Source organism: Trachymyrmex cornetzi, unplaced genomic scaffold (assembly GCF_001594075.2).
Source record: "Trachymyrmex cornetzi isolate Tcor2-1 unplaced genomic scaffold, Tcor1.1 scaffold607, whole genome shotgun sequence".
Taxonomy (NCBI): domain Eukaryota; kingdom Metazoa; phylum Arthropoda; class Insecta; order Hymenoptera; family Formicidae; genus Trachymyrmex; species Trachymyrmex cornetzi.
Window position 1 is genome coordinate 696383 of NW_017299923.1, and position 26144 is coordinate 722526.

Below are 26144 nucleotides of genomic sequence, written 5' to 3' on the forward strand. Positions count from 1 at the left end.
CTAAATGAATATTTCATAAATTAATTTGATATACATGTACAATAGGTATAATCTTTTTATATATTGTACAATGAAGAAATAAAAGGAAAGATGTTGATTCATGCAATATTCAAAGATTTGCTGTCGATGCGTGCACGCTGTGTGGTTTTATATATATCATTATAAGATACAGAAGATTGTTATAGAGATTACAAATGAGAGATTAAAATTCTGATAAATTATTTTTATTATCCCGCCGTCTTTAAATCACAACACATCTGTACATATTAAGCAAACATGCAATTCAGATCCATAATGTACGAATGCGTTTGCCATTAAATTCATATAGTCAGCTACGATGCCGGTTCAAGTATGCTACGCATTATTCGGTTGTTGTTTCATGCCTGTACCCACTGGCCCGTGACGGCGCTCCCAAATCATACGATGTTTCTGCTTCATGTATGCATTTTTTGCGTTTAAACCTACTCCCATTTCACCGTCTGCACATTTGAGAAAATAAGCTAAATAAAGATGTCAATACACATTAGATCCGCTGATTAAATTAAAAAATGAAAAATTTGACTATCAAATAAATTTAAAATTTAAAAGCAGTTGTAAAAATAAAAAAAATTAATATAATTTTTTAAATTTAAGAGCAGTTACAGAGAAAAAGGAAAAATTAACATAAATTCTTAAAATTTAAAAGTAGTTAAATAAGATAAACTGATTAATGAGAGTTTTAGCGCGAAGACAGATATCGAATTTCTCTCTAATTTGCAAATATTTAATTAATAAAACGTGAATAATGATACAAATGTTTTGGCTTTATTTCGAACCGTGTGCTGTTTACAATTACATTCCTACTTCTATATGGTCAAACGAATGGTTCGATCTCATCCTCTATTGCATTGACACGGCAAAGAACGATCTGATAAAATTCCGTATTGCCACATTTGTCCAAATTTCAAGAAACAAAAATCCACTGAGTTTTTATATTTTATCGAACAAGTCGTGAAACGCTTCTCACGAAGGTCAACGCTCGAATGTAATTATGTCTGTATAATTATTCATGTTTTATTAATTATTAAATATTTGTAAATTAGAAATTCGGTAACTGTCTTTGCACTAATTACCGCGCTAAAACTCATTAGCCCGAGATGTTTTTTATCTTATTTGACATTCTTGAGAGTTATTCTATGTTTTCATTTTTAAAAGTAGTTATAGAAAAGAAATGTACTTGTAAATTTTTATTAAAAATGTGAGAAGGTACAATTATCTTGCTTATAAGAAACAATTTGAACCACAATTGCTAAAGATTCAAATTCGTATTATATTTAATTTATCCTGTAATTTCCATATGATAATTTTTATCACGAATGCATACTCACATTTCATGAACCAAGCAACAGCCGCGTCATCATAAGTTTTCTTTATAGAATCGCACAAATGTACGTCTTCGCCGTGATAGACGGAACACTGTTCATACCGACTTCTTAGAATAAATAAAATTTGATCTTCTACTGCCCTAAAAAAGAAACAAGGAAAAACAACATTAAGAAAAAAAGAGCAACGAGGGATATTACCCTGCGTGGCAAACATTCTTCTCAAAATTTTTATACGAATTTGAACACTTGAAAAAGTTACATCTTTTTTAGGAGGGGAAGGGAGGAATTTTAGAAATTGTAAAATAATCTAAAATTTCTCAGTTTATGTCTGAAAAAATATTTTAAAACTTTTTCAAATTTTGAAGATTTTATCAGAAATTATAAAATCAGAAATCTTAGATATTTCAGATTTTACATAGAAAGAATTTTAGAAAATAATATAATATATATATAGAATTTTAGAAAATAATATAATATAATTTTAGAAAAGATGTAGACTTTCTTAACACTTTTGAAAAATGTTCTAATATTCATAAAAAATTCTGAAAAAAATGTTTACCAGTTTCGCTTCCTACTACTAAAGCCTATTGTACAATGTGCTTTTTGTTCTCTATTTTCTACTTTTTGTTATTTTTTACATCTTGTCTTTTTGCTTCTTATCCAGTTTTTTTTTATGTCGTCCGAGATAAAAGTTAACGAACTTCGAACTTCGGAAGAAGCAGGAAATACATAACAAGAAATGCAATTGTCGAAAATGGTTGTAAAAGGGGGAAAAAGCAAGAAACAGGAAACAAAGAGCACATTGTAGAATAGGCTTAATGCCTCATAAAACTTTTATTTACTTATCGCGTTTAAATTGACAATTTGCCTCGGTATAACAGACCACGTCATCCATGTAACACTCGTCGATCGTCGGCACGCGACGGAATTGTTGATGATACCATGGATATTTCTTTTGATTCGGTACTACTAATTTCTCTGCAATAAAAGACGTTCGTTTAAGGATACATTCCAAAACGTTCTCTCCGAGGAAAATTTTTTATTCGAAATATATAATACACACGTAACACACATGTACTATAGTACATAAAGCAAATCTTTCTCGGAGTGGACGGAATTTTGGAATTTCATAGCCCAAGAGGTTACGAGAGGAATAACATAACCACGATTAGATAATACCTCGGACATAGGTGACTGGCGCGTCTAGCACATAAATTACAGAGTTCATAAGTCTGTAAAGAAGGTTTTCCTGTTCTGCCATAATTTTAAACTAGGCTGAATAGAAAAATCAACAGCAACAATTAATATTTTTCTCGTAAAGTTATCTTTACGTCCTAGCGATGTGAAACACGTCACGTGACGTCACGACCATTTCACTATACACGATATAGCCATATAGCCGATAGTGCCGATACAGGCGACACTGCGCGATTCATGACAATTCATGGTCATTACTTTGTACTACTTGGAGTGGTACTAATTACAGTGTGGAAGAAACCATAATTACAGTAATAACAATAACAGAGGGAAATGCAAGGGAGAGAAATCAATATATATACAAATAAGAAATAAGTCAAAAACTAAGTAATTATGGAGAAAAAGAAAATAATGTAATTAGAGAGAAAAATTATTTCGCATTACATATATAAATTTCAGAGGAATAAATTCTTTTTTCAAAACAGAATGACTCCTCAAAAAAATCCAAAGATAATAAATCAGACTGCAAAACAAAAGTGAAAAAATAGTTTGTGCGATTCATTTTTTTTTTTTACTTAGAATTTCAGTACTCCATCTGTAATTCTTAGGTCTGTTCGTATTACTCGAAATCTCCAAAAAAAAATATTCGGGTGTCGAAGAGACAAAGCAAAAACAAGTACAAAGTATAAGCAACGCGAATAGATCTTTTATTTCTTAATGAACAGTTCGATATCGCGTTATATTGTCGTTGCACATGTTTTTTTTACCATGTAATATGCGCAATAATGTAATATAAATACTGCTATTTAAGAATTATAGAATCAGGGTACAAATCTGTCTTTTTAAAGGATATAAATATACAGGAGAAAATGCAAAGGAATAAACATATATAAAACCAGTTTGTAAGATTCTCCAAAAATCTATATTTTTTTTTCTCTTAAATCGTGCTCAGTAGAACATAGTTTTACTGCGCCGGCGCGGCGGCCGGTATACCGACTGTACGCGCCTCTTCTTCACGTAGACGATCCTTCTTGAGTTGTCCCATGAAGGAGGCTTTATCGACGGCGGTCTGGAAACGACCGTGTCCGAATTTGGAGCTAGTATCGATGAACTTAAGGTTGATCTTCTCCAACGCTGATCTCTTGGTGTGCACCAATAAAGACTGCAAGATACAACATTTTTATGTTAAAAATACGCTTGTAAATATCTATTAATATAATATCAAATATATTTCATCAGTCCTATCATTTAATTATCATCGTGATCATCAATAATATTAAAAGCTCTATAGAAATTCATCATGTAAAGCAGAATAATATATCATTGTCCGTTGATATCATATTTACCTTCCTCAGTGTAATCACGCGCTTCTTTGGACCCATGCAGCATCCCTTGATCATAATGAAGTCATTATTAACTTCACCGTAATGCGGAAAGCCACCCATAGGTGTAATACTCTTGTCAGTGAGATCGTATTCCGTCGAAGCATTGTTCTTCACGATCTACAAATGCAAATAGACATCATAATAAATATAAATCCCAATCAATCATTTTTAACGAATAGTTTATGAACTATAACCTTGTAACTTGTCTTGGAGGCCTAAAGCACTAATGTAAATTATGCATTAGGTACTATGAACAAGTAACATTCATATTCGCCTCTTTAAATTAAGGATCGATCTTTTTCTCATATTCCAAAGATCGACATAGGGGAAGAGGCACTAGTAATTCATGAACCCAAAGCGATGATTACCTTGCTATCCTTAGTATGGATGCCTTGTCCGATTCTATAGATCTTTTTGTTCATCTCAGTGCGATGGTGATACCCTTTCTGACCCGCGCGTGCGACAGTGAAGGACACGCGGCTGGGATGCCACGCACCGATACAAGCAACTTTCCTCAAACCCTTGTGAGTCTTACGCGGCAATTTCTTCGTGTGCCACCTGGATGTAACGCCTGCAAAAAGCGAGAAAAATGTTAATATTTTTTAAAAATCACGCGCACTCGTTGAATAAGAATGCTATATTTGATTCATAATTAGTTATCTTCTTTGGTTAAGGACTTCAGTAGGAAGGCAGCATGGTATTATCCTCAAGATAATCAGATAAGTGCACGTCATGCTTTTTTCATCATACAGTCCTAAGTACTTTCTTAAAAGCATGCTTTTCAGGGTGTGTGTATGTGTGTGTGTTAGGTCCAAGGCGGGGTGGGTGTGCCAAAAAGCGGCAATTCTGAAGCAGGGGAAGGGGGGGACAAACACACACAACACATATACATATAGTAGAACGTACCTTTATAGCCCTTTCCCTTGGTAACTCCAATCACGTCGATCATTTCGTCAGCAGCGAACACGCTACTGATAGGCACAGGTTTCTCCAAATGTTCGCGCGCCCATTGCACCTTATCCTCAATGGTGCCGCCGTTCAATTGAATTTCCATAATATGGGCTTTCTTTTGACGTTGCCTCAACAGTTTCATCTAGGAGACAATGAAAAGAATAAATTACACAGTGCAACAAATTTTGATCATTTATTTATTTTTCAACCCATTTTTTTTATTCCTTTATTGCACTAGAATTCTCTTTCTTGCTTCCGCCAAATATTAAACATATATCTATCCTATCTCACTTGTTCCCAAAGTGCATACTAGTTCAACTCTACAGAAAATAACTTACAAGTAACAAATCTTTTTATACTTAAAAGGAAAGCTTTTAAAAAATTCCATCATCCTTCAATTTGTAGAAATTCCATTTTCAATCTGTTGCATAATAATGTAAATTTGTAGTAAGAGTGTTAGAAGAAATTTATATATTTTTTAAAAATATATATAAAAGTAAATGTGATGGCGTGTGAAGCCTCTTTTATCGTTTATTACAATTTAAGTAAAATATTGAAATAATAAAATTTATTAATATCATTTTTAATAATATAAAAAATACTGATTAACAAGGTTTTCGTTTTTCAACACAATTTGGATGGTGATTTATGTTTTTATGTATTTTATGTGTTTTTTTTTATTATGTATTTTACTTTATAAGAAAAAAGTTGTATATTATTTAAATTTTTAGTTTTTTTCGGAAAAAAAATTCTCAATCTATGGCCAATGGAACTTTCTTAATCTTATATTCTTTTTTAGTAGCTAAAAAGTGTACAAGAATCACCATTGAGTTGGTAAGAAACAAAAACTTTGTAACTGTATTATCATCACAAGTGTATATATCCAATATTTTAATATCGTCGCATAGTCCAGTTACCTGAGTATGAGCGATGATGCGAACGACACTGCAATATTTCTTGATCTTCTTGAGATCAGCCTCGATGGACTTGCGGCCGAGGTCATCTTGCCATTTCTTTGACGCTTTCGTAAATGCCTTCTTTTTGCTCTTATACCTGTCGGAAAATCAATTGCAATGTCCATCTATGCATGTGTCTTGCGTACACCATCTAGATATCTCTGTAACGTGCCAGTCTCATCGTAATGAGTGGAGATTGAACACATTTCTTGGACTAACCATATTAAAAATCAAGCTTTAATGGCCACATCCAAATGATTACTCTCATCGTGTGAGCGGAGAGCTGATGCAATAGTTTTAGTATCGTGTATGTAAAAGAATGGTATAGTTGTATAACGAGAATTAAGAGAAGTATAAAGAGAACTGTACCAGGCATGGTTTGTCTCAATGGTCACTGCCTAATAGGCTCCAAAAAGTCTATGGAATATACCTTGTTTCCATGCATTCTGCACAAGCAGAGCACAGCGTTTTTTTTCGACATGGCAGTCTTGAGAACTTACTGCATTGAAAGCAGCTCTCACACTGCAACCCAGATGAATCAATGCGTTTCCGCACTGATCAACATCCAAGTTAACACGTCGCAATTTGTATAATTTTAAAGCCAAAATATACGATCATTTTTAATATTTTAAATAGTTTCTACTAACCAGTTCTTGTAAAAACGCCTGCGGCAGTCTTCTGACAAATGTTCCGCCCAGACAGTGGCAAGCGCTCTAAGTCCATGTGGTGTTTCAATGTATCCAACAAGGCCAACAACAATCATCGGTGGAGTTTCGAGGATAGTAACAGCTTCCACAATCTCCTTCTTATTCACCTCTGTAAAAAAAATTGATATTTATTTTCTGTAGTAAATTCTTTAACATTTTGTAATGTTATTAACAGGGTTGAGAATTTCATAAAAGTAACACGTTATCGTCACAATTTCAATATTTACTGTAAATACTGAAAATTTATAGTTACCGTTATATATATGTATACAGATTTTCAATATTGGCAGTGACTCAGAATATTAATATTATGCCTAAGAAATGAAATACAAAACATTTTTTGATATTTAAATTTCTATTATAAAATGTTTCAAGCCAATTAAAAATAAAGGTTGTAAATTGTAATGATAAAAGTAATAGCTGAATTCATTACCATTATCGGTCTAGATAGAAAAAGTAATGAAACAGTAATGATGTTATGAATAAAGCTAACATTTTTCATGTGTTGTATGACAAGGCTTGTAAAGTCTACTTGATTAGCTACAGGACAGGTTCTCAGATCTCTCTGTCCTACAGCCAATGAACACAATGAAAAGCACAAGCAATAAGAACAGAAAATAACAAATTTTAACCTATCAAAAACCATATATACTAGAATGGACGCTTTCTGATAGGTTGTAATCTCTTCCCTGTTCCTATTGTCTGCACTGTTCATTGTTTCTGACTTCGATAGACTTAAAAAAAATTTATTGTACGACACATGAAATATTAGGCTAAGGACTTCAATACGAAGATGGTCGTAAATGAATCATGAAACATGAGTTGTAAGGTCTGTTTTCTATGGCTGAACTGGTGTATATTTTAGGAACTTAAAGTGAGATAGATATACATTTGATATTTGTCGAAAGCAAGAAAGAGAATTTTAGAACAGTCTAGTGCAGGAACTTTTCTAGAACTCTCAAGAAAAGGAACAATAGTCATAGATCAACGCACAATGTTTTGGTCAATCTATAACCACAACTTTGAACTTATGTTCCATGATTCAGTTATGGTTATCTTTGTGCTCAAGTCTTAATGCTTTCAATTTAATTTTTACTATCTCATTTTCAATTTAATATCCATTTCAAGACTTAAAAAAAGAATTAAATCACACAATGATTTTTACGTTTATAGAACTAGACATGTACAAATTTACACTAAAATACTAAGTACAAATCAAATTCTAGACCTAGAATAACACATTTTTATTTTTTAGCTGTGTTATATACGTACTGCTCAAATATCACTTATTGTTTAGTATTTATAAAATGTAAAATTAATAAAAAAACATGCTTATCTTGAAGAGACTGTACTAGGTATGGTTTGTCTCAATGGTTACCGCTCAACGAGCTCCAAAGAGTTTATGGAATATACCTTGCTTCTATGCATTCTGCACAAGCAGCGTACAGTGTTGTTTTTCGATATGGCAGTATTGAGAACATACTGCATTAAAAGCAGCTCTCGCACTGCAACCCAGGTGGATCAACACATTTCTGTATTGATCAACTTGGGTTAACACATCACAAGTTCATATACATTCTGAACAAACATATAGAATATTTATGCTGATTCTACAATAAGTCGGTAGCTGGTAGTCTTCAACAGTCAACTTTACTGATAAGACCTAAAACTACCAACTATCGATTCATTGTAGAATTAGAGAAAAATATTCTTAAAAAATGGTGCCAAAAGGTTCGTGAGCTATCGCCGTGTTAATGCCAACGTTTCATGAACGCAAAGGTTCACAAAACGGCATTAATAATGGATCATGACACAGCGATGACACGTAAATCTTTCGGCTCCAAAAAAGAAATATACATATATATATAAATATATAATCGCGAAAACATCAAAAGTATTATTCTCGAAAAAGTTCAGCAATTATACAAAATATTTTTACAAATTTTTGTCTTATAACATACTCACTTGACCCAGGACGATCAGCTTCCCTTACTACGTGAGTCATACCAGCTTTGTAACCGATAAAAGCAGTCAAGTGTACAGGTTTGCTAGGATCATCTTTTGGAAAAGCCTTTACTTTTCCACGATGTCTCTGAGATCTTTTCTTTGGGTAGAACCCCATCGACCCGTGTCGAGGGGCGCTGAACTTTCTGTGCGACTACAATAAAAGACGCAGGAATGAGACACGTGGAACAAACGTACAATTAAGATTTTTCGATAAAAAGAAAATCAGACCGCCCTAGAATACTGTCGTCAAGATTATTCAGACGAAAACCATAAACTTTTAATCTAAATCATCATGTTAATGATATAAATTATTACGAGGCATCGGCGTCGCACAAAGGAACCATGTGCTTGTAAAATTATCTATCTGTTCCCATCGCAAGATGCAAACAATACCGTCGACATTTGCTATAATATTTGTCTAGAAATTTGAAAAAAATATTTAAAAGCACGATTACGTAGATTTTCGACGCCGATGCCAAAGAAAAAGTGCTAATTTCGTTGGATACACGTACATACTGCAAACACCACTTACCATTATCGTCGATGAAGAAAATGAAGCAAAATGGAGGCTGCAACGACGGAACGACTGCTTTTATACCCGACTACATTTAAGATGCATTCACATGCAAGCGTCAGAGTGCGCTCCAATGAGATGCGGAACTGCGGAACGTTCATGATTGGTGACTTCATTCCGCTGATTCCGCTGTTTTCTATTGCACAAAATTCTTTCTTCTGATTGGTCAACGAAGTGTTTACAGCGTTAAATGAATTACACCTATGACAGATTTTCTAACCTAAATAGTCGTCAACTTTAACGATAAATATCTCGCTTCGCGAGACTAGGCACATTTAACTGCCAGATTCTTTCGTTTCATGCAAAAATGCGTCGAATGAACATAATTTTATTGAATTTGATGTAAAGAGCGTTTTTTTGATAATTACCATAACTTCTTATCTAAAATGGTTCGATATTGCGTTTTGTGTTGTAATCATGATGAAACAGTGTCTTACCACAAGTAAGTGTATACACAACTCGTAATTATCAATAAATACTTGTATTCTGTACTCGCATATTTTAGGTTAAGTAAAATTATATTCCAATTCTTGCAGATTTCCAAAAAATGTGCAAATAAGAAAAAAATGGATAGAGTTTTGTAATTATGGTGAAAATTTTGTGGTCAAAACTTCTACTTATTTATGCTCAAAACATTTCACGGAAAAAGATTACCTACTTACAGCAACTAGGAAAATTTTAATGAGTGGAAGCATACCATCTATTTATCGTGTCAAAAAAAGAAAAAGGTATGTATATAAAAAATAAACGGTGTTATATAAAACAAATTGTTTGATTTGGTTATTTTTTAGTATTTATGTAATATATATTATAATTGTAGGAATCAAAATAACAGCAAAGTTGAGATTGCAAAATCCTACAAAAGTGAATATATGGTAAATATATGTCAAGAGGAACCATGCTCAACAATAGTATGTAAGGAGGAACCATCATGTTCAACTACAATAAATGTATGTAAAGAGGAACCATCATATTCAACTATAATAACTGATAAAAATATAGACGAATTAATTCCTGAGAAAGAGAAAATTGATCATGGTAAGTTTCTTTAAATAATAAACTAGCAGCATATATGATACACATTTTCTTACTGGATTGCTTGCGTTCTGATAAATTAATAAAATTGTATAATTCTAAATATATAATATAAATATAAAATGCATAAATAATTTCCACTAATTTACTACAATGCATGCAATCGAGCAAGAAAAAATGTATTGTATACTGCTGACTTTAGTTGCATGACTCTGAAAGTATGATTTCACTGTTTATTCTTTAACGTGTATATTAAATATTTCGTATTTATGAGTGGTAATCTTAATTATAATTCAATACATGGGAATATAGTATTACGAATTATCATTATTCATCAGGTATTGATGGAATGTCGCTGATGAACTTTACTCATCCAAACCCTCCACATGAACCACGTTATATTGGTGATATTAAGATATCACATTTAGCTACACCAGAAAGAGCTGAAAGAGCTTTAAATCTAGCAAAACTCACAGTAAAAAAACAAAGAAGGAAAATTTTAACTTTACAACAAACAACTGCTAGATTGAGAAAGCGTATTAAAGTCATGAAAGCTTTGATAGATCATCTAAAGAAAAGAATGTTAGATCAGATGGTGCTGCTGAACGATAATGGTATAATTTGACAAAATTGTATATAATAATGAATCAAAATGAATTGACATACAATCCAGAAATTAATAATAACGCGGTAGTCTTAAGATTGATTTTGAATTGTACCTTAAATAATAAAATATACACTTTGTATTTTTTAAACACAGTTACTTGACCCAATGCGAGAAAATTTAAAATGTAAAAAAGCCAGAAAGAAGAAATATTCACCCAAATTAAGAGCATTTGCACTGAGTAGCCTTCATTTGGACACGTTGCAAACCCAGGTAGCAAGCTACGTCATTTTGACGTCATTTTGACGTCAGCTTGCTACCAGGGAATGGACACATTAATATTGGACATGTATCACTTGGACTAACCCTAATCTAATCTAGGATCTTATTTTAACATGTTCAAGTGTCCAATATTAACGTGTCCAAGTGATACGTGGTCCAAGGGGTCGATTCTGTATCTTTAAACAAGGTGAAAATTACAAAAGTGAACAAATTTACTAGGTGTTGACCAATGAAATGATCAGTATTCTAGTAAATTCGCTCACTTTTGTAATTTTCACCTCGTTTCAAAATACAGAATCGATCTCCAAGTGATAAAGTTTTAAAGGGTCCTCTACATAGACTACATTTACACGGCACCCTTAATCGAGTTTAATAACATCCGTAGTTATGAAACTGGCCAATCACAATCATTCCATTCTCCCGACGAAAAGCTATGATTGGCCAATTTCATAACTACGTATGTAGTATTAAACCCGATTAGTCCGGATCTACAATAGGTGTTTTATGCCTTATGCCGTAAGAAACTGACCAATTACAGTCAAGTTGTAAACGATCGTGGAGTCTTAAGTCGTAGAAAACCAATCAATCACAATCAAATATAAGGAGAATACTCGATTGGAATTGGTCAGTTTCCTACAACTTAAAGCGGGGTCTACAATAGAAGTCGTAGCAGTCGTAGGCTTAAGTCGTAGAAAATTAACCAATCACAGTAGAATATGAAGGCCCGTCTACAATACACGGAGTAAGAAGTAAGAGTAAGAAATTGACCAATCACAGTATAAGCGTACCGTGTAGCAGAGTGCTGTGCATCATAAATGGTACACAGCCATCTGAATTTGCAGGAGTATTGAGGCATACTCAAGACGCGCGTTCCTTTCTAAATATTCGTGCATTATGACTAATCTCCTCCGTCCATAATCCTCCGAAAGGATTGGAAAGGATGTGAGGTGACTTCTATCATATGCACTGTGCTGACTGTGCGTGGCAAGGATGCTTTTGGTGGTTTGCCATTGCCTGCCGAGAGAAGCTACGAGCGTACGAAAATTTTCCGATTCTGCCTGGGATCGAATCCGGAATCTCTAGGGCCGGTATTCATAGTCGAGTCTTATTTCAAGACTGTCTTAAGTAATGTCTTAAGACACTAATGAACGGTATTCATAGTCCGTTCTTATTTTAAGATCGTCTTAAGTAATGTCTTAAGTCGCTAATGCGGCCTTCTGATTGGTTCATGACATCTTAAGACTGTACTTAAGACGGTCTTAAATATAAGATCCGACTATGAATACCGGCCTGTGATTGGTCAATTTCTTACTCTTACTTCTTACTCCGTGCATTGTAGACAGGCCTTGAGAAGAATAATCGACTATGATTGGTAAATTTTCTACGACTTAAGACCCTACGACTGCTACGACTTCTATTTTAAGGCCCGTCTACAATACACGGAGTAAGAAGGAAGAGTAAGAAATTGACCAATCACAGTCGAAGTCTTGAATATAAGATCCGACTATGAATACCGGCCTTAGTCTGTTTTCTGTGGCTGAACTAGTGTACACTTTTGGAACTTAAAGTGAGAAAGATATACGTTTGATATTAATTGTTTAAAGCGAGAAAGACAGTTCTAGAACAGTCCAGTGCAGGAACAGTAACAGACCATCTGACATAGGGTGCCTTCCACTCAACGCCCGCGACGCTCGTGGAATCATTTTATCCTTGTTGTTTATCAAATATTAAACACTCGCTTTATTACCCCATGGATGCATCCACTGATTGGTCGCGTTCAGCAGACTCAACTGTTGTGGAGCGGATCCGTGAGCGCTCGCTGCTATTGGTAATCCACTAGGATTCTAGTGGAATCCCGTTTGGGCCGAATACGTTACTTCATATTGTTCAACCATGCATGGTTGGCAGCAATGGCAGCCGTGATGGCAGTCATCATGGCTACTGTCGTGTTTTATCTGTGTCCGTTATCGAGTATCGTTGTCAGTTGAACGAATTTTTATCTTGTCGTTATTTCTCGTTGATCATTTCGTGAAAAAGTTAATTATTTATACAATATCTTTTGTTTACATGAAGATACGACGCTATCGTCATGACGACCGCATTGTATTTAGAGCATTATCTCGACAGTGAGTATTGGCGTTGTATGTACATACATTGTGTACGTGTGTGCTAGCTTATTTCTTCAAATTCTTACATTCCCTTTTTTTATTCTTCGAGAGAAAAATAAAGATACAGTAAGAAAATGTGGAAGATTATCGAGCGCAAACGCGTTTTATTTTTTTTTATTTATTTAGTCCTATCTTTTTCTCGCGTCTAAATTTTTCTATATCTTTTAAAATTTTTGTTTATTTGTTTGCGTTGCGCGGAATTACGTTTGTTTCTCAATAGAAGTTTGAAATTATAAAAACATACTTTCTGTTAGTGTCTGAATTGAAGGATTTGACATTTGCTTTATTAGATACCTAACCTAACTTTTTCAAAAATAAAAGTTGATTAAAAAGAAAAAGAATAATTTCTAATATTTTTTTTTATCTTTTTTGAGAGGTATAGTGTTTATTATATTTATATATAAGTCTCTAATTTATATGCAATTAAAGTTAATTTAGTATTGAATTTAATTTTTGAGATAAATTAAACTATGCATTTTAAATTAGACTCTACTTCTCATTAATTTTTGTTTTAGTAGTTTTCCTCGTAATTAAAGTAGTTTACACTCACTTTACTTGAAATAGAATATATGAAATATTCGACAAAAGCAAAATATAAAATTTTACTGTAGTCTAGTGCAGTTAAGGAATAGTTCCTTTAAATGTACAAACATCCAAAATAGTTCTTTAGTTAGTATTGGCTGTATTTAGCAGAGAAAACTGATTAGTTATATTAAGCTACAGAAATGCTTCTATTGACTAAAAGATTCTCAGATAATAATGCAATATTCAAATTAATTTCGTATAGTTATAAGTTTGGACATGAACACATACATTTGATTTCTGCTTATGTGCGTTGCAGGTCTCGAGCATTTGCCAATTGAATTACAGAGGAATTTTACACTAATGCGTGACTTAGACGCTAGAGCTCAAGGTCTTATGAAAGATATTGATAAACTAGCAGATGATTACTTGAGAAATATGAAGAAGGAATTGCCAGAAAAGAAAAAAGAACAACTCGCTCATATACAAAGTCTCTTTAACAAGGCTAAGGAATATGGAGATGACAAGGTCCAATTAGCTATTCAAACTTACGAATTAGTTGACAAGCACATCAGACGACTGGATTCAGATTTGGCAAGATTTGAGGCAGAGATACAGGACAAAACATTAAACAGCAATAGAGCACAGGAGGAGAGCAATGCTAGCAAAAAGGGTAGGAAGAAGCTCAAGGAGAAGGAAAAGAGAAAGAAGGGTACGGTAGTTAGCAGTGAGGATGAGGCCAAGAATGCAAGAAAGAAACAAAAGAAAGGTATATTAATCAAGTTATATAATTGTAAGTTGCTATAATTTTATAAATTTTTAAATATTAAATCCATTACATCTTATTATAAATGCATATATTTTCATATCAGGTGGCTCAGTAGCTTCAGCATCGTCCACCGGCGCTGTAGGAAGTGGCGCTCAGGTAGATGCAACAGCACTTGGCCATCCAGCCGACGTTCTTGACATGCCTGTCGATCCTAATGAACCGACTTACTGTCTTTGTCATCAAGTATCATATGGAGAAATGATTGGTTGTGATAATCCAGATGTAAGTTTTGTTTAAATCTTTTTATTGCAATATCTATTAGAAATTAAACGAATGAAACTTTGTTATCTATTTTTTTTAATGAATTTTTTCAATTTTCATTTTAATTCTCGATATCACAGGATCAAGGTAATTAATTCTTTTTTTCTTTTTCATTTTAGTGCCCTATAGAATGGTTCCACTTCGCCTGCGTGGGTTTAACAACAAAACCTAAAGGAAAATGGTATTGTCCCAAATGTACGCAAGATCGCAAAAAGAAATAAACCTTGGAAATGATTATCATCGATTTGAAGAAAAGATTAGTGCAAAACTGTTTCATATTGAAAGTAAATCGACTTTTGTATAAAAGGACGATAAAAAATTTGTAAGAGATGTGTAGAGAGAGAAAGAGAGAGTAGAACTGCATTTCCATTTGCATCTAATACTAATAACGAGGTAATTCTTTCATTTTTACGTGACGTGTATAATAATAAATATATGACACGTAATCACATATTCGCTTATCGTTATAATAAATAATGTCTATAAATAATGTCTATACATAATTTCTCCAGAAATGATTGTTGTAATAAATTAAATTTCCTTTTATCATCATAGAATTACATTACGGGTTTTTTTTCTATATTAAAAGGAGTCTATTGAAGTGACTATGATTTGTATATATAGTGAGTTTAAGATCTTATTTTTAAACGTATCAAATGGACGATACATAAATGACATTTTATTATTGATTCAAATATCATAAGTGAATTTTTATTATTAATTTTAGATGTAATGGAAGCACAGTTCAAATGGAAACCTATCACAGACGGAAAACGTTTTGAGAATCGGCCATCATCTCGCTATCGCTTCACAATACATTCTCTTTATATATTAAAATAGTAACTTATTATTGATAATGCAAATCGCGCTTTACATTTTCGACGGCCGTTTCTTGAATATATCTGTGATTTCACTCGCTAAGACTATTATATTTATCGACTTACAGTTTTAATTAGTATATTAAATTAACGTTATTGTTTTTATATGTTAAGAAACAACGCTTTATATACATGAAGTAAACTCCTGTTAATGATGAAAAGTGTATTATAAACGAAGTATGGCAATATGATTAAAAAAAATATATTTAGTTCATCGAAACTTATTTTGTCTATCTTTTCATTGCTAAATATTTACAAAATATATTTACAAATGTTTTAAATTAATTATTTAATAGCGCTGTCGTACAATTATGCTCGAGTAATGAATAAAATCCAGATTTGAAGTTGCTTCAATTCTTTCGACAAAATGTCGCAAAGTCTGTTCGCTATAAATTTTCGCAACTTTCTTCAATAATACTGTTTAAATTACTTATTCTTAAAAACGGCTACATTTTTATAGCATTTGGTATCAATATATCCTAATGAAGATATAAGTCAGAACATAAATAGAAGGTTTATAAATATTATAGAAGCCGTTACAAATGTATGTGAGATAAACATGTTTTCTGAGCAAGTATTAAAAAACGCGACTAGAACGTTGCAGAAATCTCCCTGTCGCATTAAGGAATACCGGATTGTCTGTTGCAACACTGACTGGGTGGTACGGTCCAATTATACTGATAACTCATGCGATTCCTAAATTCTTTAGGACACAGTGCGCCTAAGGAGGCCTGATAATAGTCGTGCATACTCAGCATATTCTGGACCGTAAGTTTGTGCGTAATTATGTACTGATTGGAACAACCACGCGATCTGTATTCCGTATCGAAGCGTACGTCGTGTTTCCTCTCGATGTTCGCCAATGGTGCAAGCCAGAGACCGACGGAGACATCTTCGGAATTGTGTAATCTAGGATTGTGCAGGGGTGCATGAATTTGAAAGAACAATATCACAGAAAGAATTAATTAAGACTAGGGTGTAAAGCTTGTGAAAAATTTTGTTAGAATTCTTTATATAATTATTAAAATAATTTAGAAAATTTCTCAATTTTTTTTTTTTTTTTTATACGAATTGAAATATTTTTCATGAATTGTGAAATATTGTTTAAGATTTTTCACTTTATAATTTCTGAAGACAATTTCGCTTGTAAATTCTAAAAAAGTTTAAAATATTTTTGTAGAAATTTTCATAAATTTAAAATATGACAAATTCTCTTAAAAATATGACATTCTTAAAAATAAGAAAAATCTTTTTTCAGGGAACATACAAAATTACTGTTCTTCATTATATGGCAGAATCTTATATGCAAAGTGTATAGTGTTCCGTTTAGACCGTTTAGACATATAATAAAAGAAAAATTCATAACATACAAAGTACTGGTTCTAAGACAGAAGGTGGACGCCAGTGTAAAGAGTAGCTCTGAAATCTATTTTTGAGCCTTTTGCATCTGGAAGAATATGTATCGCTAATAGATTGTAACGAATTCAGCATATGTCTAATTGTAAGCGGAACACTGGTGAAAATAATTCTCATAATATATCATAATATTTTTAAAAATATGTTGATTTATTAAATTAAGTATGAAAATTTCTGAAAAAATACCTTAAATTTTAACAAAGCTTTTATAAGCTTTCTTCAAAAATTATAAAATAAGAAATCTTAAAAGTCTTAGAATCTATTTCACAGATGTAAAGGATTTTATAAAAGAGTTTACATATATTTTTTTTAGAAAAATCTAGACCTTCCTAACGCTTTTAAAAAGTTTCAATTCATATAAAAATTCTAAGAACTTTTCTAAAAGAAAAAAGTTGTAAAAATTATATAGAAATTCTGAAAAATTATATGAAGAAATCTAAGAAAACTGTATATCAAAGTATTAATACGTTAAATACAGAATATTTTGTACATAATTCGTAGCTATACTCACTTCAGGATGTCTGCATTCTTAGCAATGAATTCGACGAGATTGTAAGACAGAACGTATCCGCCACCTACGGCGTAAGGAAGATAATAATCACACAGGACCCAATCGGTTTCCTTCCAGGGACCGCTCCTCTTCACTTGTGCTCGTCCATTGAAGAAGCCCCAATAGAGTTCTCGCTTAGTGCCTTTGCTCTGCCACTTGTCGAGTTCCTTCAGGATCTTATGCACCAGCACGTACGAGTCGTCGTCGCATTTCAGCAGGTAGTCAAAGTCGTAATGCTCGTGGACGGCTTTCAGGGTGTGGAGAACCTTATAATAATAATAACAACAATAACATTGTTGAGTAGAATGATTGACAATTAGAAATTAATAAATCAATTATATATTGTACAAAGAAGTGGTTATAATTAAATAAGAGAATTCCTATATTTAGTCAAAGCGGGTCTTGTTAATGCTTAAATATTTCTGTGTGGATTTAAATACATATCTGATTGTACAAGGTGCGCCCCAAAATTTTAATTAATTAAATTTATTCTTATTAGCCCTTAAATTCGTATGATATTGTTTATCACGCGTCTCCTTGAAACATAATGCTCGTTTACTAGTTATTGGTTATTGCGATAAATATTGTTGAAATCTCGGTGGTCGAATCGGTATGATATATTTTTTTCCATCCTGGAAAGTAGGAAGTTTCAGGTTCACACACACACACACATACAAACCCTGGCTGAGATAATATTTTTCGTAATAAAATTATTTGCAGATATAAGATTCTCATTAATCTAATTTAATTATTAATATTCTTATAAAGATGCTTATTTATATCAAAAATTATTAAATTACTTGTCAAGAGTAGTGTAGTAATTAATATTACTACTCTAGTTTTGCTCATGACTGCATTACAAGATCGAAAAAAATTTCGGCACGTAGATTACAGAATTAAATATGTACCTATATAAATTTGCACATAAATATTTTAGCTCTATAGAAACAAAGCCCTACCTGATATAGATATATATAAGATATATAACTGATAGAGTACCACACGGCAAATTGTTACCTTCTTCGTCAGCGTGCCGTAAGAGTCCTGCAGCCTGGGCAACAGTAGCAGATCATCGAACTTCTGTTTCTCTGATTGCAGAGTATTCCTCTGCTCGGGTAGGATGTCCTGGGTGCCGATGACAAAGAAATGCTTCACTGTGGCATCGTGCTCGGCCAGCCAGGTCTTCCTGATGGTGTTACGGCGCTCCAAGTTGTCCGGGCTGCTTAGAATCAGGGCAATCAGCCGGTGCTTGAGCTTGCTCCCCGAAGTTTGTCGGTTCGATTGACATTCCCGCTCGGGCAGGTAGCGCACGCACAGGAAGACAAAGATTACCGCGAACAGGAACGCGAGGACATTTGCCCGGGCGAGGAACCTCCGCCGCATGATCGACTGGAGTTTAGGCATGAGATCGAGTCGCAAATATGTCATGAGTCAGCTTGGGGAGCGTCGTGGGAAGAAACTACGAGAGCACGTCTGTCAAATTTCTCCTTGCAAATTCGCACAACCAAACCTCTTCTCACTCGGAGATAGAACGGCTAGTAACAATTCGCTTTCTGATTCTTTCTCAAATCTCCAATCTTCCACAAGTAAATCGAATAAACGTCATTGAATAAATACAAAACTTTGTTAATAATTATTACCTATTAATCTGGTTAATTTCGTCAGAAATTTTTAAGATTTTAGCATCCGCACTTGATGAATTCTTCACACTTTTGATGCAATTCCCCTGACAGACTCTTTACAAATTTGCACGGCCAATGCTGTAACTGGAACACCTTCGATCTCAGAATTGCGATATAAATTACATACACGTGTAGATGTAATTCAAAAATATAAAATAAATATCAAAAGAAGACCGAGTCTGCCAACTTTAATTACGCTTCTCGCGCTTCGTCTCCGTTTGCATTATAACCTTCAGCCCTTGATAATATTTCGTTGTGATGATATTTCCGTGAGAAACGTGACCACCGTGACTATGAAGTACCGGTTGTCTCGTTTGACAATGACGAGACAATTCCGAAATCCATAAGATAAATTCTCGACCCGCAACAACTAAAAACGTCAATGATCAGCTGTATTCTGCGAATCAGCTGATCGACGCAACTCCGAGCAGGCAGGATTAGGGTTAGGTTAGGATAGGATATTTTGACATATGACACGTGCGACGTGCGATATGCGACAGCAAGCGCTCAAGATAGATAAGCGTTTATATTTTATATATTTATGTATTTGGAAAATATAGCGTATTTAAAATATGAAATAAATCAAGATATCGAATCTCGAAATTGTGAACTCTTAAATTCCCCTAATTACATTTATTAATTATACAACGGCTCAGATTATTAATTATAGCACAGAGTCCAAAAAGAATTATTTTTTTTATTCCCGATTTACGAAATGAATTTCTATTTTGTCCCATTTTCTGTTCAAAATGTTTCTGAGAGTTAATTGTGAGCTCTTTTCCAGATTTAAAAAGTATTCTTTTTTATAAGTATATAATCTTCTTTATTTTTTAATTTTGTATAAGAATAAATTATATTTTGGTTATCTCGGTTTTTACATAAATTAAATATTACTTTCATTAAAAGTAACGTACAAATATGCATAATAAATATGCATAAGATGAATTCTTTTCGAGTTGAAATGAATTAGTTCAGTTGTGTTGTCTGAGAGAATATTAATTAATATTCCGAAAACAAATATTAGAATTTTTATATGTATATGTGTGAATTTCGAAATTTTTTAAGATTTCTTATTTTATAATTTCTAAAAAAATAACTTTTCAGATTTGATAAGATTTTATCAGAAATTATACTACAGAATGAAAATTTTAGAATTTTATGTTAGTATACCTTAGAATTCATATACAGAGTATTCCTCGAATCGGTCATTTTATTAGCGTTTTCGGTATAGTAAAAAATTGAATTATCTTAGAATCGAATTAATCTAACAATCTGATACATACTGCTGATATCGATGAATTAGTTTTTTTTTATATACTATAAAAATATGGAAAGAAAAATATTGTATTTCATTTTAAAAATTTGACGATTTTTGGAGGTTAAAAACGAATAATTTTGACTTTTTTCTTACTCAATTAATTCTTCACTAAAAAACAAAAAATTTTTGTTAGAAGCATTTTGTCGTCAACCCATCAGAAGTAGCTCAAAATTGCGACCAATTCGAGGAACACATACGTACCTTATATAAAAAGAATTGTTTTAGAAAATACGTAGACATTCTGGATACTTCTAAAGTACTCCAATTTGTACAAAGAATTTAAAAAAATTTCTAAAAAAAAAGTTATAAAATTTATGTTACATTCTGAAAATTTTGAAATAAAAAAAATCTAAAATATTAGGTGAAGAAAAATTTTTATCAGAGTAAACGTAAGATCCGCTGATGGTTGTTCTGTTATTTATCTTTGCGTTGTGTTTTTAAATTCCTTTTTTTTTTCATTTTTCGAGACGTAAAAGGATATAATTTTATGTACCAGTATTTAAAAAAAATTTGAATTTACGACATTAAAGCGAAACATTAAAGTGGAAACTCGCAAACTGCTTTTGCAGTATTTACGCCATCTGCGGTTTCGAATTCAGGAACAAGCTCCGCAAAGTTTACACCTCATGTGGAATTCTTGTTTGAAGATTTAGCGTTAGAAGAATTTGTTTGTGAAGATCATAATTTATTGCTGGAAATCCAATAATAGAAACGTTTGCTCGGAAACATAAAACAACTAAACTTCTGACAAGGTTCACGGAGGAATTTTTTCTTTTTGTCGTTAAGTACCATTACCCGTTCTCGGCTGCCGCAGTCCGCAGTTCTCTTTACATAGTCACCGTAGACTCACAATGAAATAAAGTACAATGGTTCTCATTGGCAAAACGACGTTTGATATTGATACAAATAAATTATCGTTTTTTTCCTCTTGATACACATTTATAATCGTTACGTACAACACACTCGATTTGGCACTGTTTTAGTCACATTATGTAATGAATCCCGATCCCGATGTGAAATTCTTGAATTGCAAGTTCGGTAACTGTGATTCAGAAACAGATTTCGATATGACCAATGCGTTCTCCGGATAAGGCACATAGTGAGGTGCGCAAGCTATGTCAAATCGAAACGAAACTTGATATCGGTGAAAACGTAGTGCAGAAGTTCAGAAGTGCTATCGGGATATAGTGCCATCAAATACAACTATCCGTAAAAATCTACTTAAGCTAGCGTACGATTATCATCTGCGGCTTAAAAGTAATTATATTTACTCCTCGCGTAAAATGTGTCCTCGCCTAATTAAACCACACAGCTGACTCTTAGTACGAAGAATATGTATATAATCATCACATGTATATCAACAGATTTGTATTTCGATTATTACTACAACTGATTTTACTCAACAATCTTGTGTCGCAGATTTAGCATTGCGCGCGAGTGTATGTGTGTGTACGTTTTATGTGTAATTGTGGCAATATGGCAAAGGAAATGTGAAGTCGCATGCGAATTTTCCATTGTTAAAAATCCTACTCATTAACAATAATTTAATAGCGAAATTTCACGAAAATAGTATATATATATATATATATATATATATATATATATATATTTTGCGGAATAATGGAAACTACGGAATATGTCCTTTACCATATACTTTGATGCGACCAACGCTGTAGTTTGTATAAAAAAATCGATAAAATACAGAATCACATTATTATAACAACATATTCTTTTTACGTTTTGATTTTATTTCTAACTGTGGTATGCACATACATCGCAAATAGAATTGCTATTCATCTCTGTGTAGAATATAATGAAATTTAAAATATGTCTCATAAGATTCATTTAAAAAATTAATTTAAAAAATATTTTTAAAAATCCCGTAAAAAAATATTATATACTTTGATAATCTGTAAGAATGACAAAAGACAATATAACGTGAAGATATACATATATCTTCATGATTTATAAAAAATACAAAAAAATGTTGTAAATTCTGAACATACTGTGAAATCACCTTTTCCGTTATTTTTCGTTTAGCCATGTTCACGTGATTCTGATTTTATCCATTTTAAGAAGTATTTTACAAAAAGATTAATTTAAAAATTTTCGAGACGTACGAAGTAAAAATTTTTCGATCAACTCCTCTCTTTCTCGTTACGTCTAAAACTGTGAAAATATTAATTTGCTCTCTATGGTAAGTCTATTTAATTAAGTACAAAAGAGTTTTATTTCAACATTGCCTATCTTTTTTTTTCCTAGCATGAGGCATATATATACATATAAACGTATATATGTATACATATATATATACATACATATATTTAGCAGCTAATCTGTATATAATACATAAACATGATGACTCTGTGTAGCATATTCAATTGATTTCTTTATGTAACTAAAGTCTTGCTATTCAAGAGAAACTGCTTATATTTTGAAGAAATAAATTAAACTATCAAGCATTTTCTCTTTTTTTCTCTCTCTCTTTCTCTCTCTCGATTTTCTAAGTTTGTTCTTATTTATACAAAATTTCGTATTTTGCAATCTTTATCCCGTTTGATGTATCAATCACATAGAAAAAAAGAAAGAAAAAAATGATCGATCGAATACTAATATTTACATAACTGACGCAATACGAATGATACAATTCGGTTATGTAAAACTACAGCCATTATTGATTAGAGTAAGTGTATACCCTTAAGCCAGTACATGGATGATAATGTTTTTATGTATTCGCCTCGTTCGATTGTCCTTATGACATTGACAATGTTATCAGACACACTTGAGCAGTTCATTACTACCGATGTGTTGTAATAAATGTGTTTTTCGAATATCTACGCCTTGCAATCAACTATGTATTAGAATCTGAAAGAAGCAAAAGTATCAAAAGCTAAGATCTGCTGACAAACATTTACTGATCAGATTAATTTACACGTTTTGTAGAGATGGAAAGTAACATATTACTTATAATGCTGTTACCGTTATTTTTTTATAATAAATGATTTGATAATGACGTTAAAATTTTTCATGAATAATAATGATAACACCAGGCTTAGAAACAATCATTTTTGTTGAGTTTTTAGAAGTGATTCGTTATTGTTACTCATTATTCATTGAAAAAAATAACTCGTAACTTTAATTATTACGAGTAACACATTAGTAACATGTTTTACTCGATACGTAACAAATAAAATAATGAGTTATTGATGCGCTTTTTTAAATAAGTAACGCGTAATGCGTGCAGTAACAAGTTATTTTTTAAAAGTAACTTTTCTAATGACGCTATCACATTACCATTATGAGTGTAATTGTAATGTTATTTACAATTTATTGTTATCAAACCGTTATAATAAGAAAGTAATAGTAACGGTAACGGCATTACAAGTAACTCCTATTCTTGTATGTTTGTATGTGCCGAGACTTTCTTTTTACTATTTAGAGTTTAGCCTGAAATAGCTTGAGAAATAGTACCTAACCGATTCATTAGCTTTTGGTACTCTCTGTATCTTGGCGAATGTATCAATTAAGAACACTAGCCCGAAAGTTCAGAACGCAATCGAGGTTGTTTATTCAGTGATGGAGATCTGAGCAAATCCTATTAACGCCTTGTCATCTGGTATTTCGTTCACCGCATAACCAGTGTTCTGTAACAACGAGAAAAGACAATAATCTTATATTTAATAAATATAATCAAATTAAATGATAAAAACACATTTTGAATTATTATACATATATGTAATATTAAAGTATATAATTTTTGCATCTAACAAATAACATGAAGACTATTTACCAAGGAAAATGTCACTGTTCGCAATTGTCCTCCACTCTCTATCAGTTTTTTTAGATTTGTTTCTATCATTACAATGTCCTTGCCGTCGACCAAGCCCGCAGCAACTAATTCCGCTGCGATACCTTGTGCAGAGTCAATTCCAACAGTAAAATCGAATCTAATATCATTTAGCTCCCGTTTTTCATTTCTGAAAAAAGTATTTTCAGATGATTATCTTGTATTTTTTAAAAATGCATTAAATACTGAGGTTGTTATCATCTATAAAAAATAAGTATAATATATGAAAATAATATTTTCATTTGGATTTCACATACCGTAATCTAAGCACCAAGTTTATAGGTGTATTTTGTCCGGTTGCTGGCAAAGCCATTTGGCTCGGTGCTACCCTAATTTGACCATAGCATTCGTCAGGCTCGCCAGCTTCTTCGTCACTGCTGGCCTTTTCGATTGTGTTGACCGGTAACGTCTCTTTGCCTTCATCACTGCTCGAGTCACCGTTGTTCTCTTCTTCCGACCAGACCCATTCTCCGGTTACCGTTCGGTGCAAACGACCCGACGTGCCAGGTTGTCTTTTTGATGCCTGTAAAAGAAAATTTCTCTTAATATTTCTTAACAACACACACACACACACACACACACACACACACGCGCGCGCGCTTAAACATAATTTTTCAACTGTAATTTTTGCAAAAGCTCAATAAAAAGTAATTACGTATAAATTTGCATATATTGCATAGTTGACAATAAGAATATACCTTTTGTACACGTGTTTCTAAACTGGGTCCAATCGCAACTAACGTTTGCTGTAGATACTTTTTATCTTTGGCTTTTTTAAAAAAGGGATGTTTTAGCAACTCAGTGGCTGTTGGTCTAAAAAAGTATACACATTATTATTTGTAATATACATATTTTACAATCTTATACACTCATCCGTTTCTATTCTTAATTTTTCTACTTAACAATCTATACTATAAACCATATTATGATAATACCATCTTCAAGTAAGTTGAATACATCTAGCATATTACCCATTTGCTCCAACTATTCCAACTACTTCGGCAAATAGAAGTAGCAATGTAAATGAAATAGTAGGATCCTTACCTCTTAGTAGGATCTTTTTGTAAACAGTCGACGATCATTTTTCGGAATGTTTTTCCGTATGCTTTGTATTGGTCCTTGTCATCCGCAGCGGTATCCAAAGTCGGCGGATCGTTCTGCAGCGTCAGCATTAAGACCTTCATCGGAGGATATTTGTGATACGGCGCCGTGCCGCTTGCCATCTCGATCGCCGTGATGCCAAGTGACCATATATCGGCCTTAAAATCGTAGCCATGGTCCTGCACAAACAGATACGCATATCATAATTGATTCAACAGTAGATAGTATATGTGAGATTGCCAATATCTCATGAAATCGTGCTTGCAAAAGTCGCATGCTTGCCAGAACCTTCTGAATGTGATTTATAACTGTAGTCATATACACATACAGGGTGACTTGTCATTAACGGAAAATATGTTTTTGAATTTGATATCGATTTCTCTATTGACACAGCAATTATCTAATTTTATTCTGCAAAAAGCATCTTTGCTAACTTTCAAAAAGTCTTTTTATCAATCAATATGTGTATATATATTGTATATGTATATATATATATATATATATATAAAA

At 32.7% G+C, this 26144-nt stretch overlaps 6 protein-coding genes across 8 annotated transcripts in view; 2 read left to right on the forward strand and 4 right to left on the reverse strand.

Moving 5' to 3' along the window:
• Positions 1–213: 213 nt before the first annotated feature.
• Positions 214–2750, reverse strand: ND-PDSW (NADH dehydrogenase (ubiquinone) PDSW subunit). The gene is made up of 4 exons (XM_018515930.1): positions 2544–2750; positions 2207–2342; positions 1368–1504; positions 214–479 (listed from the first exon to the last, which is right to left on the reverse strand). The coding sequence occupies exons 1-4, from the start codon at positions 2623–2625 to the stop codon at positions 355–357; spliced, it is 480 nt and encodes a 159-aa protein (XP_018371432.1). The 5' UTR covers positions 2626–2750; the 3' UTR covers positions 214–354.
• A 710-nt stretch (positions 2751–3460) lies between these two features.
• Positions 3461–9168, reverse strand: RpL3 (ribosomal protein L3). The gene is made up of 8 exons (XM_018515921.1): positions 9100–9168; positions 8526–8718; positions 6501–6669; positions 5815–5950; positions 4853–5039; positions 4315–4517; positions 3908–4063; positions 3461–3723 (listed from the first exon to the last, which is right to left on the reverse strand). Exons 1-8 carry the CDS (start codon positions 9100–9102, stop codon positions 3526–3528), a joined length of 1245 nt encoding a protein of 414 aa, XP_018371423.1. The 5' UTR covers positions 9103–9168; the 3' UTR covers positions 3461–3525.
• A 349-nt stretch (positions 9169–9517) lies between these two features.
• Positions 9518–10861, forward strand: LOC108766563 (uncharacterized). Its single transcript, XM_018515928.1, has 4 exons — positions 9518–9583; positions 9678–9869; positions 9962–10179; positions 10515–10861. Exons 1-4 carry the CDS (start codon positions 9528–9530, stop codon positions 10799–10801), a joined length of 753 nt encoding a protein of 250 aa, XP_018371430.1. The 5' UTR covers positions 9518–9527; the 3' UTR covers positions 10802–10861.
• A 2233-nt stretch (positions 10862–13094) lies between these two features.
• Ing5 (inhibitor of growth protein 5) lies at positions 13095–15213 on the forward strand. Its single transcript, XM_018515927.1, has 4 exons — positions 13095–13188; positions 14072–14521; positions 14625–14803; positions 14962–15213. Exons 1-4 carry the CDS (start codon positions 13152–13154, stop codon positions 15061–15063), a joined length of 768 nt encoding a protein of 255 aa, XP_018371429.1. The 5' UTR covers positions 13095–13151; the 3' UTR covers positions 15064–15213.
• Positions 15214–15956: 743 nt separating this feature from the next.
• beta3GalTII (beta-1,3-galactosyltransferase 6) lies at positions 15957–19797 on the reverse strand. 3 transcript variants are annotated; one of them, XM_018515923.1, is made up of 5 exons: positions 19556–19797; positions 19327–19452; positions 18704–19263; positions 17648–17952; positions 15957–16629 (listed from the first exon to the last, which is right to left on the reverse strand). In XM_018515923.1, exons 3-5 carry the CDS (start codon positions 19112–19114, stop codon positions 16341–16343), a joined length of 1005 nt encoding a protein of 334 aa, XP_018371425.1. In that variant the 5' UTR covers positions 19115–19263; positions 19327–19452; positions 19556–19797; the 3' UTR covers positions 15957–16340. The 3 variants fall into 3 exon arrangements, with proteins under 3 accessions (XP_018371425.1, XP_018371426.1, XP_018371424.1); XM_018515924.1 differs by having other exon boundaries at positions 18704–19221; positions 19327–19797; XM_018515922.1 differs by having other exon boundaries at positions 19327–19797.
• Positions 19798–23900: 4103 nt separating this feature from the next.
• LOC108766533 (serine/threonine-protein kinase OSR1) overlaps positions 23901–26144 on the reverse strand; it is a 23467-nt gene continuing 21223 nt past the window's right edge. Inside the window, 5 exon segments of the mRNA XM_018515871.1 lie at positions 23901–24330; positions 24477–24663; positions 24791–25056; positions 25232–25346; positions 25578–25813. Coding sequence (XP_018371373.1) covers positions 24253–24330; positions 24477–24663; positions 24791–25056; positions 25232–25346; positions 25578–25813 — 882 coding nt within the window. The 3' untranslated portion in view covers positions 23901–24252.

Bases quoted from the DNA above. Each gene is read 5' to 3' on its own strand.
- ND-PDSW (XM_018515930.1), bottom strand. From the start codon at position 2,625: ATGGCAGAACAGGAAAACCTTCTTTACAGACTTATGAACTCTGTAATT. The intron at 2,343-2,543 runs GTATTATCTAAT...CTTTTATTGCAG, and splicing joins GCCAGTCACCTATGTCCGAG to AGAAATTAGTAGTACCGAAT. The intron at 1,505-2,206 runs GTAAATAAAAGT...TTTCTTTTTTAG, and splicing joins TGTCAATTTAAACGCGATAA to GGCAGTAGAAGATCAAATTT.
- RpL3 (XM_018515921.1), bottom strand. The intron at 6,670-8,525 runs GTGAGTATGTTA...TTTTTTTTACAG, and splicing joins AGCTGATCGTCCTGGGTCAA to AGGTGAATAAGAAGGAGATT. The intron at 3,724-3,907 runs GTAAATATGATA...TGTATCTTGCAG, and splicing joins GCGTGATTACACTGAGGAAG to TCTTTATTGGTGCACACCAA.
- LOC108766563 (XM_018515928.1), top strand. From the start codon at position 9,528: ATGGTTCGATATTGCGTTTTGTGTTGTAATCATGATGAAACAGTGTCT. The intron at 9,584-9,677 runs GTAAGTGTATAC...CAATTCTTGCAG, and splicing joins GAAACAGTGTCTTACCACAA to ATTTCCAAAAAATGTGCAAA. The intron at 10,180-10,514 runs GTAAGTTTCTTT...ATTATTCATCAG, and splicing joins GAAAGAGAAAATTGATCATG to GTATTGATGGAATGTCGCTG.
- Ing5 (XM_018515927.1), top strand. From the start codon at position 13,152: ATGACGACCGCATTGTATTTAGAGCATTATCTCGACA. The intron at 13,189-14,071 runs GTGAGTATTGGC...TGTGCGTTGCAG, and splicing joins TTTAGAGCATTATCTCGACA to GTCTCGAGCATTTGCCAATT. The intron at 14,804-14,961 runs GTAAGTTTTGTT...TTTTCATTTTAG, and splicing joins TTGGTTGTGATAATCCAGAT to TGCCCTATAGAATGGTTCCA.
- beta3GalTII (XM_018515923.1), bottom strand. From the start codon at position 19,114: ATGACATATTTGCGACTCGATCTCATGCCTAAACTCCAGTCGATCATG. The intron at 17,953-18,703 runs GTAACAATTTGC...TATTATTATAAG, and splicing joins ACGGCACGCTGACGAAGAAG to GTTCTCCACACCCTGAAAGC. The intron at 16,630-17,647 runs GTGAGTATAGCT...GCACAATCCTAG, and splicing joins AAGAATGCAGACATCCTGAA to ATTACACAATTCCGAAGATG.